We start from the raw sequence: 13008 nt of genomic DNA, 5'->3' as shown, positions 1-13008 counted from the left end.
TGCAAATTCATGCAAATTAGCCACCAAGTCACCAAAATGTAAAATAGTCGCATTTTCATATAAATGTGTTTGATTGTTAGGAAAAATAGTAAGCATGAAGGTCCACCAAGTCACCAAACAGAACGACTCGTGAAACTGTTGTTCCTTGTTAAAGCAACGTGTGTGTCTGCGCTTTAGAGATTTGAGGGATTTGGATAGCTCAGAGCTCAAGTGAGTTTGTCAAGTGTTCCTGACTTTGATTAAATGGGTTTTGTCCCATGGTAGTAGATGGTAAGACAGAAAATAAAAGTTTTTCTCAAAAGCAGAAACTGTGAATGTGGAAATGTAATTTCTGTGAATGCCAGAACTCTCTTTAAATGAATAGAAAACCATATGAATAGAGATTTCTGCTTAAACCTAAATTAAGTTTTTATGCCATAGCATACGCCATTTTTTCACCATAGTTACTTTGAAGCTTTAGGTGGTTAGATGGTCTCCAAGAAGGTTAGACTTGTGTTTTAGAGGTTAAAAACACTGAGGCTAAACCAGCTTAAACCAGGAAAAACGTTTGTTTCATATGTAAAACTCAAGCATGAAGAGTTAAAAGTTTTTAATATTATTTATAAAGATTATTTACATTTATAAAATATCCTTTTCCACATCAAATAATCACAACCATCATTCACAAACTTGAGAAAAAGAAAAACACTTTAAATCAGTGCTACACAGTAGCAAAATAACTAAATGCTTAAAGACACAAGCGCCAATCATACAGAAGAACATCTGAACAAATTTCTGTCATTATTAACTCATCATTAAACCCTCATGTCAATCCAAACCTGTATGCCATACTTTCCTCTGCAGAACACAGTATTTTTAGTGTCATTTTTGTTTCTCCATTCAATGAAAGTCAATGGTCAAAACTGTTGTTTACCAAAATGATTCGAAATGTCTCCTTTTTTTTGGTTTGCAGAAGAAGGAAGTCATGTAACGTTGTAACTTGCTGCTTAACCACCATAGTACGGTACATTGTTGAAGAAATTAACTAGCCAGTTTCCCGAAACTATATTGTCACAAAATGTGTCCTTCAACCACGTTGGTTAATGATGTCACGCAGGTGGTGGAGTAATAACTTCTTTTAATTAATCAGTTTGAGATCGAATTAATGCCAATTTTTGCCATAAAGTATAGCCTGGTTAAAACCAGACGATTCTCAGTAGTAACTGAGTTATGGTCTGGCAAAGCTTCATTAATAACTCATTTCCAAAGGGGCGTCACCAACGGACGTCGCTCAAATGCCTCTGGGCGCAATTGGATAGACCTAAAACCAATCAGAGCGATCGTCATCGTGTAAAGCCATATGCTGCGTCCCAATTCGCCTTAAGTTACACTATACCATAAAAGTATGTACTCTTTTTGTGAAGAAAAGGTTTTTACTTTTGAATGTGTAGCAAAAAAAGTAGGCAAGCTTTGGGACATACTACTTCGTCATCTTTATCGGACGGATCTGTCGCTTGCATCCTGTCACGTAAACTGCCCTGTCAATCATCTTGTCACAGTTAAAATCTTCTATTAAATCTAATTTAATTTCCTACCGTTTCGGAGAGAAATGTAGTAGCACGTTCATCTGCCAGTGGGTCTTTCATGGAGACTGTCCTCATGTGTTTGCAATTTGAATATAATAATGCATTTAAAAGTTGCTGCGCTTCACCAACGGACGTCGCTCTATGGGCGCAATTGGATAGACCTAAAACCAATCAGAGCGATCGTCATTGTGTAAAGCCCGCCCCAACGTTTCTGATTGGTGCCGCGATTTCGACGGATTAGAAATGGGCTTGAATGAGCTCTTTGCCAGACTACTTGCAGAGCAAATCTAAATTTGCCGGAAGTTGTCTGGGTTTTCCCAGGCTACATAAAGTATGGACATGGCATCATGGCACATGCACACTCTTCAAAAACACACTTTAAATCTCTTGACAAACTAAAAGACGTAAATGAAATTTGCATATATTCGAAATGAAAGATAGATTGTATTGAATGTCAGCATGTTTATTTTACACAACTTTGCGATGCTGTTTGTGAATGCTCGTTGGAACTATGGTTTCAGGAAACACAGACTCGCTGAACTATGCTGATAGCAACGGAACTTGCGACCATGGTTGGCTAACAACGGTTTTGGGAAATGCGCCCCAGGTTTGGAACAACATGAGTAAATGATAAAAGAATTTTAATTTTTGGAGAACTATCCCTTTAAGCATCAGTGTTTCTAAACCAACAATCTCTTTTGGTCAAAATGAAATTCAGGAGACGTTCCATGAAGTCTTTGAGGTCCGGCACAAGACATGAAGATGTTTACAGTGTTAAATAACAGAGAACAGCACCCTGTCCTCCAGCTGATGACACAGCATATCCAGTGATATGTCCCTTAAGACACTATGCCTATAGAACTTTCCCAGGCAATATGTTGGTAATTGTCCATTTTTGATTGCTGCACTTCTGAAGGGCCAGCTGAAATCCATGATCCACTTCCACGCTTTCCACCAATTCCAAACATCGATTCGACTTCGTATTCTGAATGGAGCCTCCCTGCAAGACACAATACACATCAAAATGAGTGAACAATGACAAAGTTGTTTCAGGACCAAATAGGATGTTGATTTAGGAACATTAAGCAGGATACTTCTCAGAAAAAAACTGGTTATATGATTCATGAATTCTTAAATCCCTCAGACTTAAAAGCATTGCAGAATCCAAGTGACTCTTAGGTGAGAAATCAAAGCTACATTTACACCTGAAGAAGCATTCTTCTTTTAGCCAGTAAACACAGTATGAAACGCAACACTAAAGCCCAAAGCCTTTTAGAACAATGTCAAAAGGAAAGTGATGTTCCTAAAGTGGTTGCATCTGAAGAAGAGCCTCAAGGATTCGGAGTCTTACAGTGTTGAAGGAGGCTCCGGAGACAGCTGAAACATGAAAGAGGACGCCGTGGGCAAAGTGTTGGCCTCGTCCAATCATCTGCTACCGTATGAAATCCAACTCAGACAAGTTGAATAAAACGCCAAATGTCTCGCTTCACAGGTTAAATCACATTATTGAAGATACACAGTTGGGATATTTGGTTCTTTTGTGCCGCTTTATTAAGTTATGGAAGTTTGCCATGGTAAACATTTTGAACAATTTAGCCGGTAGAGTACAAAGTGCATAAATATGTCCAACTTTAGACACACTATAACAAAAAAAACCTATATACTATTGAAACTATTGAAAGTAGTATAACAAATTCACGTAGATTATAAACCAGGCATTATTAAGACGGCTGTAATTATAAAAGAATCTGGCATTCATCATTTAACAGGTGTGCGTCACCGATAGGGACCACTACATCTGCTTCAATTATGTCCCTGAAATAATAATATCACTGTTTTTGCCTTGACTTCTGGTGGTGCCAAATGCCCTAAAGAGCTAAATGATATATTTCAGCTGGGTACATGTGTCAGGTAAGCTTAGCGGCGCATTAATTCACGACCTGCCAAGCGGTATCCTGGATACAGACAGATTGTCAACAGACAATGTGAGTCGATAAAGACTTAATTAAAGCCATTTCTGATGCTCTCCAATGAGCCAAAAGCCAGTTCACTCTTTCACTGGCTTTGTCATCAATTATTCATCACATCTAAAAGGCCACAATGGATTTGGTGCACCTGATTCCATTTTAAGAAACTCCTGGGGAAAAAAAAGGTGGCCGCCATAAAGCCTTTATCCCACCGAGCTCATCTGAGACATAAAACCACGTCCCGAGGGTTTGTGTGAGAATTGATACCGTTCATACTCTTACACTTTTCTCTATAGCGCGTTTGTTCATCTACTTCGACATCTCTCCCAAGGGGTTAGCATTACCCTTTCCTAATAACCTGTTCTGACATTTCCATCACACTTCAGCTTAAACCTTTTAGATGACACTGCCTGCTGTGACATATATTAATTCATCCACCTTTTAATAGAGACGCATTCATTACGCGGACCGTGTGCAGATGAAATCAAGATGTCTGCTACAATTCAGAATGATGCTTGAACTGAATTAGGAGAGCTTTACAGCACACACACACACACACAACTCACACCTCTGAATTATTAATGCTCAATATCCAGAAAGCGTCCATTGCAGTCACACAGCCGGAGGGCTAACAGATGCTGCAAATTGACAGCGAATTTTAAGGGAAAGTTTTGGACTAGTACTTAAATGTTCACAGAACTTGATAAAAACAGTTTTGACATAGGCTTTAAAGAGGACCTATTATGCTTTTTTACATGTTCAACTTTCTTTAGTCTGTAATGTTGCTGTTAATGTCCGCTCCAAAGGGAGTTATTCTCTATATTAGTAAGCATTGTTTCTGAACTCCCTGAAACACGAATGAACACATCAATATTCCTCATTTAAATAATTGTAGCATATGAAAAAATCTGCGGTCTGGTTGAGTTGGGTTAGTAGTGTAGTGTGTTGAAACTCATGGTTAAGGTAAGGCGGTGACATTTACAAAACACACTGAAAGCGGTTGACCAATCACAACACACTGGTCCAGCTGACCAATCAGAGCACATTGCGCTTTTCAGAAGGAGAGGCTTTATAGAGACAGGAACTAAACAGAACGTTACTGACAGACTGGAAGAGAGGTGCTGCAACAATGTCAAATACGTGAAAAATTATGTTTTCAAGTATGAAAGTCGACTCCAAATCAAGACTTAGAAAAGAGGCATAATAGGTCCCCTTTAGTTGTGCTGTGCAGTAAGGTCTATGTGCAATAAGCTTTGTGTAGAATGTAATGTCACACTATAAAAAAGGGAAGCTCTTAAAGGGATAGTTCCCCCAAAAATGAAAATTCTGTCATCATTTACTCTCCCTCAAGTTGTTCCAAACCTGTATGACTTTCTTTCTTCTGCTGAACACAAAAGAAGATATTTTGAAGAAAGTCGGTAATCAAACGACTGATGGACCCCATTGACTTCCATAGTAGGAAAAAAAAATACTATGGATGTCAATGGGGCCCAGCAACTGTTTAATTACCAACCGTCTTTAAAATATCTTCTTTTGTGTTTAGCAGAAGAAAGGAAATCATACAGGTTTGGAACTTGAGGGAGAGTAAATGATGACAGAATTTTCATTTTTGGGTGAACTATACCTTTAATGAAACTTCATTCAAAAACAGCACAAACTGACCATACTCATTTAGACTCATCTAGGCACCAACCAATAGTTAGCATAAAAGAGTAATTTATGTAATAATCATACAATTCATCTAGCATATTATTACTTTACAGAGCATGAGAATAAAAAAGTTTTTGAGCGTGTGATTCATTGTTTCCTCTGCATGTATACCTGAGTGAAGAGCCAGGAGAGCTTCATGTGCTTGTTGTTGGCGTAGCTGCATTCCAGCAGTCGCGGCCGGCCGTTCACGTCCACCAGGCACTTGTTGTCATCGTCGTCGATGGTCGGACTCAAGCCTCCGACATGCAACTGCTGAGAGCTTGAGTAGTACACATTCTGAAACAACAGAAGAGAAAAACAACTTTTAAATTATACATGTAATGTATAAAAGTGTATAGAAATATGTATTAGAAATATGCTAGGCTAATATATATATATATATAGCCAAAAGTTTCCATGTAAAATTTAATGGAAAAGTAAAATACAATGCTTTAGAATAACAGAAAATTCACAAATGGAAAGTATGGGAATTATACAACTTCAAAAGTTTGGGGTCAAAAATATATTTGAAAGAAATGGCTATTTTCTCAAATATTTTGAAATTTTGACAAAGATTTCTATTTCAAATAAATGCTGTTCTTTTGAGCTTTTTGTTCATCAAAGAGTCCTGAAAAAAAATCACGGCTTCTACAAAAATATTAAGCACAACTGTTTTCAACATTGCTAGCGTTCCATGATCCTTCAGAAATCATTCTAATATTATCAATGTTTTTATCCAGCTATTTTAATGTGCATTTTGGGATATCACATAAATGAAAATGGAAAAATGGAAACGCCAAGTTGCACATAAATTCCAAAAAAAAAAAAAAAACTTAAATTGAGGAGGATACATTTTTTATCCAATGAGAATACATGCGCATAAACTACGATAGAGACACATTTCCCAAATAAATCCCTCGATGCGCAACAAAACAAACTCATGACATTTTTTTATTACAGAAATTTTGCACCAATTTCCCAAAAAGTGACTATATTGTTCACATTGGATAGAAATGGTGCTTTATTTGCAAATGTTTTACGTGATATTCTAATTTTGCACACAAGTTAAATTTACAACTTTGGATGGAAACATAGCTATTGAAGACTGGCAACTGAAAAAATGGTAGTAATATTTCACAAAATTGCTGTTTTTACTATATTTTTGATCAAATAAATGCATATAGGACTTATTTTAACAACATTATAAAATCATACCAATCCCAAACTTTTAAAAGGTAGTGTATGGCATCAGTTTCAATTGTTTGTACAATTAACATTTTATAAAAGAAAGTTGTGTAAAAAAAAATTACACATGAACACTTTTGTCAACAAAATTTTAAAATGTTATTTTATTAAAAGCATAGGCCTGAATCGCATTAAGAAAGTTGTAATGCCATGACATGTTTCACCATTTGATTAATTCATTTGGGCCGTCTGAATGTCTGTTTGTAAATCAAGCGCTATTCAGCTCTGTATTACACAGGCAATAGAATGAATTATTCATGTTTGTTAATGGTGTCTTTCCTGTGAAATCTCTAAGACGGTGTGGCTCAGTTCCAAATCCCAGTGTTGAAACCTAGTATTGCATCTTAATGGGCTCAATAGGGAAGAATAACTTTTTTTAAATCAAAAGACTCTCATTTGTTAATTTCATACACCGTTCAAACATGGGCTGAATGCCAAATGGCCACTTCTACAAAGCACTTAAAGTGTGTGTACATCACTGGCATGTAGAAAGAAAATCTGCAAGTAATGTGACATTTTACTATTGCGCCTTGATAGCACAAACCTCTTTGGCATGTTCTGTTTGCACTTCTACCTAAGTATTAACACTAGATAAATACATTTCTTAACTAAAATGAACTTTTACTTTTGGGTTTATACATTTAAAACTCCTCTTTGGTAGTGCAAGGGTTTGTATTAGCTAACATTAGCAAAAAGCATGCACCGACGCATTCTTCACAAGTGCACTAGAAAAAATACACCACCTTTAGCAAGCTATTTTCATCATAAGATGATTTGGTATCCACTAATCTCAATAATATTATAAAATATGGAAATTATTCAGCCCTGATTTTTCACTCTAGCTTATTTTCATTTATTTTTACCTACAGCAGGTAACTGACGTTCTGACGTATTGTGAAAATAAATGTTCTACTTACAGAAACATTACATTCACAATTTTTTTAAATGAATTTATTCACGTTTACATCACTGTTTGATGGCATGTGGGGCAAATGGAAAGAACTCAGACAAGCAAAGTCCCTGATTTGAATAACTAATGCACATTTTGTTGGAGCAAGTCCTAAATCAATAGCCCTGATACTGAAAAAACAAGCATTTTCAGAAAGAATTCATTTCATGCAACATGCCCACAATTTTTCTTCAGGGTTTGGATGGATTGATATTTCACTTCAAAAGCCAGAGCTTGGAGAAGTGCTAACAATATTATTGATTAGATATCTCATGCAGTGCATCAAAGAAATGCATACTTTTCTCAAAATCTGAGTGTGAATTGGTTGTTTACCATCTAGAGCGATTTTGGTAATCCAAACTTGTCAGTTCTAGAATATCAGATGCAGAACTAGGCATTTTCCTCTTCTCTTCAACGGTCTCTTGGTATTTTTATGAGAGCTACCATTGCTTTGTGTGTGTCGATACTTTTTTCTCTCTCTTATTTTTCTGTAGTACACCTGAGCCTACAGTAAAATGAAATCAAGTTGTTTGACTTTGGAACGGCACCAATGCAAAACGGCTCAAACTTTTGTGAGGCACCTTGAAATGAAAATCTCTGTGAACACAAAGGCTGAACAGGCAGCAAGTGCATCTCCACGGACATGTAAAACAACTAATCATTCATTCACAATGGAAACAATGCATATCCTTCGGGATCCTTTGATGAGCACTGGAACTGTGACGGGATGGAATGGAGGGCTACAATGGGACGGGGAATAATGTAAGAGAGATGAAAAATAAGGACTCAACTTGCAAGGGACCCATTTAGCACTGTTTCTGCTTGAAAAACCTTGCTTTTTACTGCTTGGAAGATTTATGGCTGTTGTATGGGAACAATGTTCCTTTTGCTGAATGAATGGGAGATAACGCACTGAAAGAAAGAGTAAGCATGTCTATGCTCCATTTCCAACATGCTCAAATCCCCGAGCAACTGCCACAGTGTTAATACGCTTAGCTGAGGTATTGTCTACCAGCCCATTAAAGATAAAACAAATCCAGCACCACAAGTACAGAGACGGTGATATCCTATCAGAATGCTTGAAATTAGTTTTAGTGTGCAAATAGACATGAGATGCACTGTAACTCAAGCAGAAATATTCTGGCTGGGGGAGAAGTTAAATGTGTATACTGTATGTATGTATACATGTGTACTGTATATACGCTGTCAAACATTTAAAGGGGTGGTTCACTGCCTTTTTTCTTTGCTTGATTGTGTTTATGGGCTGCAATATAACATGTCTTCGTGTTTCGTTTGTTAAAAAACGCCTTATTTTTCATAAATTTCACCTTTATTGTAAGCCGCTTCCTCCTCTGTCATTTGAACGACCGGTTGACTTCCTGATTCTATGAAACCACTCCCTCAGAAAGAGGCAATGAGCTCAGATTGGTTAGTTCGGCCGGTGTGTTGTAATTGGCTAAACTGCGTCCGGAATCTTCACGCCCATTACCTTTACGGGCGACAGTTGCATGTGCTCCGGTCAAATGTAATGGTGTCAATATTGCCTCATCAGTTTGAGCCAGAATCAGACCCAGAGAGCGGTGATGAAGAGAGTCAAGCAGAACCTCCGCAAACACGGCTCTTACTAAACGTTTCTGAATGGTAATTTATTTTATTTTATTATTATTCTCTCAAAGAATTTCCATACGCTGTTACTTGAAAATGCTACTGCTGTTTGTTAGCTTTTGAGATACGCTTTCCCCCTGATTAAACATTTAATATAACTGAATACATGACTGAGTAATACCGTTTTTTAAAGATATTGTTTTATTGATAGAATGAACAACCGTTTAACTATTCACAAAGCTTAGTTTACTCAGTTTGTCGTTTTCTTTAGGTGTACATGTGATAGCAGCTGAAGTTTGCTGTTGCGATAATTTTTTGAAGTTTGTACACGTTTGTCTTATACACACAAAATAGCATCGAACTAACTAGCTACTATAAACAAACAGCTTTGGCATTGGTTTGCGTTCTTGATCAAATCAAAAAATTACGTCATAAAGTATACATGGAAAATACGTTTACAAAATTTGTACATATTACAAATTCGGGTCCAAAATGTTTGTACGCGTTTGTCATATACTAAAGCCAGCGCTGGCATTTTTTTACATCCTTGATAAAACTAAAACATTACGTCTTAAATTATACAGGCAAATACATTTAAAATGATTAAACCTTACTTGCAGGTTGTGGCCTCTGGTTTTAAAGCTGTAACTGCTTCATGTTGGAGTAATAGTTTCTTGTTGAATCCGGCATTGAACTCGTGTAGATTCTGGAAGCTGTCTTCCGTTTAATGCGCAGCACAGAGAGCTAAACTACGATTGTAATTGTCAGGAACATAACCAAACTTAAATTTTAACCATTGTTGACGAACTACAGCGTCTGTAGGAAGCCTGAACACAGAAGACCTGACAGCTACAGCTCTCCACTATAACTCCTCCTCTTTGACAGCAGAACATGTTCCGGAGGGAGGGTGGATGTAAATGTATGGGTTAGTTACGTATAAAACCCGGGAAGTATCTCGTTGTAGTCCCATTCGAGACGTTTTTGTAGGCATTAAACTTACTGATTTTTAAAAGACAATATCTCCGCTTACGTTGAACTTTAAGCGCAGCAACTTTGCAGATACTGTTCATGCACCAACAGCAACATTACACAGTATTTAAAATGAAAAAAGTGAAATAGCAATCAACCACCCCTTTAATTTATTTAAAATAAGTTATGACAAATATTTGCTTATAGTGGAGCGGCTAAGTGCTTATGTTTGGCAGAATCGTTCAGTTTATGATACAAGCGTGAAAATTGGCATGAGCAGTTTCCATGGGTCACTTGACAAGAAAATTGTCCGAGCCACTTGAAATTTCAAGATGGCGGCCATTTTTCAAGATGGCCGACACCTTAGTGGAGCAGTTAAGTGATATAGTGGTTTATTTGGTGATACAAGCATGAAAATTGGCATGAGCAGTCTCTGTGGGTCACTTGACAATAAGCCACCTACAGCTACTTGAAATTTCAAGATGGCGGCCATTTTTCAAGATGGCCACCACCTTAGTGGAGCAATTAGGCTTAAGAAATCATTTAGTTGGTGATACAAGCATGAAAATTGCCATGAGCCTAATTGCTCCACTAAGGTGGTGGCCATCTTGAAATTTCAAGTAGCTGTGGGTGGCTTATTGTCTAGTGACCATCAGAGACTGCTCATGCCAATTTTCATGCTTGTATCACCAAATAAACCACTATATCACTTAACTGCTCCACTAAGGTGTCGGCCATCTTGAAAAATGGCCGCCATCTTGAAATTTCAAGTAGCTGTGGGTGGCTTATTGTCTAGTGACCATCAGAGACTGCTCATGCCAATTTTCATGCTTGTATCACCAAATAAACCACTATATCACTTAACCGCTCCACTAAGGTGTCGGCCATCTTGAAAAATGAAAAATCTTGAAATTTCAAGTGGCTCAGACAATTTTCTTGTCAAGTGACCCATGGAGACTGCTCATGCCAATTTTCACGCTTGTATCATAAACTGAACGATTATATCACTTAGCCGCTCCACTATTATAAGTTATACACAGTTCAACTTAATGTAATTTAAGTTCAAATGACTTTAGCATCCAAGTTCATTGTACTTAAAAATTTAAGCCAGCAACTTTTTTTTTAATTAAACTGACTTCAAGCATTCTGATAGCATGTGACCAGTACATATATACATATATAATTTATTTTATTGTAATTTTAACAATATATACATATAAAAATAATTATTTTTAGAACAATTATATAAAAAACATCCATTCTCCAAATTGCTTATCCTCTGTAGGGTCGTGGGAATTATATAAAATATTTTATATTATTATTAATAATAATGTTATTATTTAAAATATTTGATATATATACATTATATATGCATTATTGTCACAGTGGCTGTAATGATGCGCATGACGAAGGAGTAGACAAACAAAAAACTTCAAAATCAATAAATCCTTAGTAAGCGCAACCACTTCTAATATAGACAATACCAGACAATGAAACACAGGAAACTGAGGGCTTAAGTACACAGAGGATGATTGACTGAAACAAAACATGAGTTATCTAATTAAGAACCAAGGAGATTAACCGGGAACTAAGGAAAACAGGAACAGTATATTATATTATATTACGTATATTATATTATAACATTGTACAATAATAGCCGTGGAGCCACTAAAATGTCCTATAATTAGCAATAGTGTAATTTTGATTTCCTCAACAGATTCTAGAAAGTTTTGAATCAGCAAAAATAGAAACATTGCTGCATTTCTTGGCACCATTGTGTCGTTTCCAATAAATAAGGAGGAAGCACACACGGATATGATTTCAGCAGGTGTAAGAGGCCTAACTAAGTAGTTAAAATCATGCTGACTGTGCTGTTCTCTCTCTCCCTCCCTCCCTCCCTCCCTCCCTCCCTCCCTCTCACCCTCTCACTCTCTCTCATTTATATATCTCTGACACACATTCACATTCTACAATTCTTCCTCACCTAAATGATGCCTGTGGTGGTGAAACAACCCTCCCTGCTTGTGTTCCAAGTCATTGCTCTTTATTGAGATTCATTATAGTGACTATAGCCCTGGAATCTGTCTAAATCTGAAATCCCCCGGTGAGTCGATGCTTTATGGAGAAAGCTCCCTATTTTTACAGTATTTTTGCAGGATATCATTTGTTGTGGAACCTGGTGGTGTAATACACTAGGAATATGAAGAAAAAAAAATCCCAGACTGGATTGCCTCAAGCAGCCCAACTGCTCGAAAATTCATATTTCGGGCATCAGCACAAAATAATGAAGAGGTTTTATGCAATATAATGACTGTTTTATGGGTTGCAAAAAAAATTGACAGTCTATCACTGTGAAACTCTGAGCTCAGTTGTAACGGGAAGATGGGAAAGCACAAGCCAAGATGCCGAAGCCAAATCTTCATAAAAGAGAAATCTTCATAGAGGAAATGACTCACATTTTCACCATGAATTAAACAACTGAAGTGTGCAGAGCCTTTGTACAGTAGATGGGAATAAGGATGAATGTCTTTATATTTTCAGGCTTTTGATATCTCAATATTTATGTATTCCCTCTGAAATGGTTTAAGATATTATTTTTTTCAACAGCCGTTGTTGTCAAATAGATTCAAAGTTTTTAACCCAAGAGCTAAAATACGGTGAAAATGTGTTAAAATGAATCAAGACACTATTTTCACAAAATAAACTGAAGGAAGAATCTTTTTAAATATTTATATGTAAATTTGGTAACACTTTAAGTTCCATTAATGTTAGCTAATGCACTAACTAACAATAAGTAATACATTTGTTGCAGTATTTATTATGTTAACATTAGTTAATAATAATTTTAGTTCATGTTAGCTCAGGTCCATTAAATAATATTAACGGATACAAATTTTGACTAAGATTAAAAAATGTTTTACAAGTGTTTTTCATTGTTAATTCATGTGAACTAATACAAATGGAACCTTATTGTAAAGTGTTCCTGAACATTTTAATGAACACTTTTTGATTTAAATTT

At 36.5% G+C, this 13008-nt stretch overlaps 1 protein-coding gene across 1 annotated transcript in view; it reads right to left on the bottom strand.

Moving 5' to 3' along the window:
* Positions 1–746: 746 nt before the first annotated feature.
* Positions 747–13008, bottom strand: part of galnt18a (UDP-N-acetyl-alpha-D-galactosamine:polypeptide N-acetylgalactosaminyltransferase 18a) — a 54376-nt gene continuing 42114 nt past the window's right edge. Inside the window, exons 10-11 of the mRNA XM_081356909.1 lie at positions 5354–5518; positions 747–2565 (exon numbers count right to left, since the gene is read on the bottom strand). Of these exons, the coding sequence (XP_081213035.1) occupies positions 2419–2565; positions 5354–5518 (312 nt within the window). The 3' untranslated portion in view covers positions 747–2418. The remainder of the gene's footprint in view (positions 2566–5353; positions 5519–13008) is intronic.

The sequence above is a fragment of the Scardinius erythrophthalmus genome (genome assembly GCF_964197995.2).
Source record: "Scardinius erythrophthalmus genome assembly, chromosome: 24".
Classification (NCBI taxonomy): domain Eukaryota; kingdom Metazoa; phylum Chordata; class Actinopteri; order Cypriniformes; family Leuciscidae; genus Scardinius; species Scardinius erythrophthalmus.
This window is presented reverse-complemented; position numbering and strand designations above follow the sequence as displayed.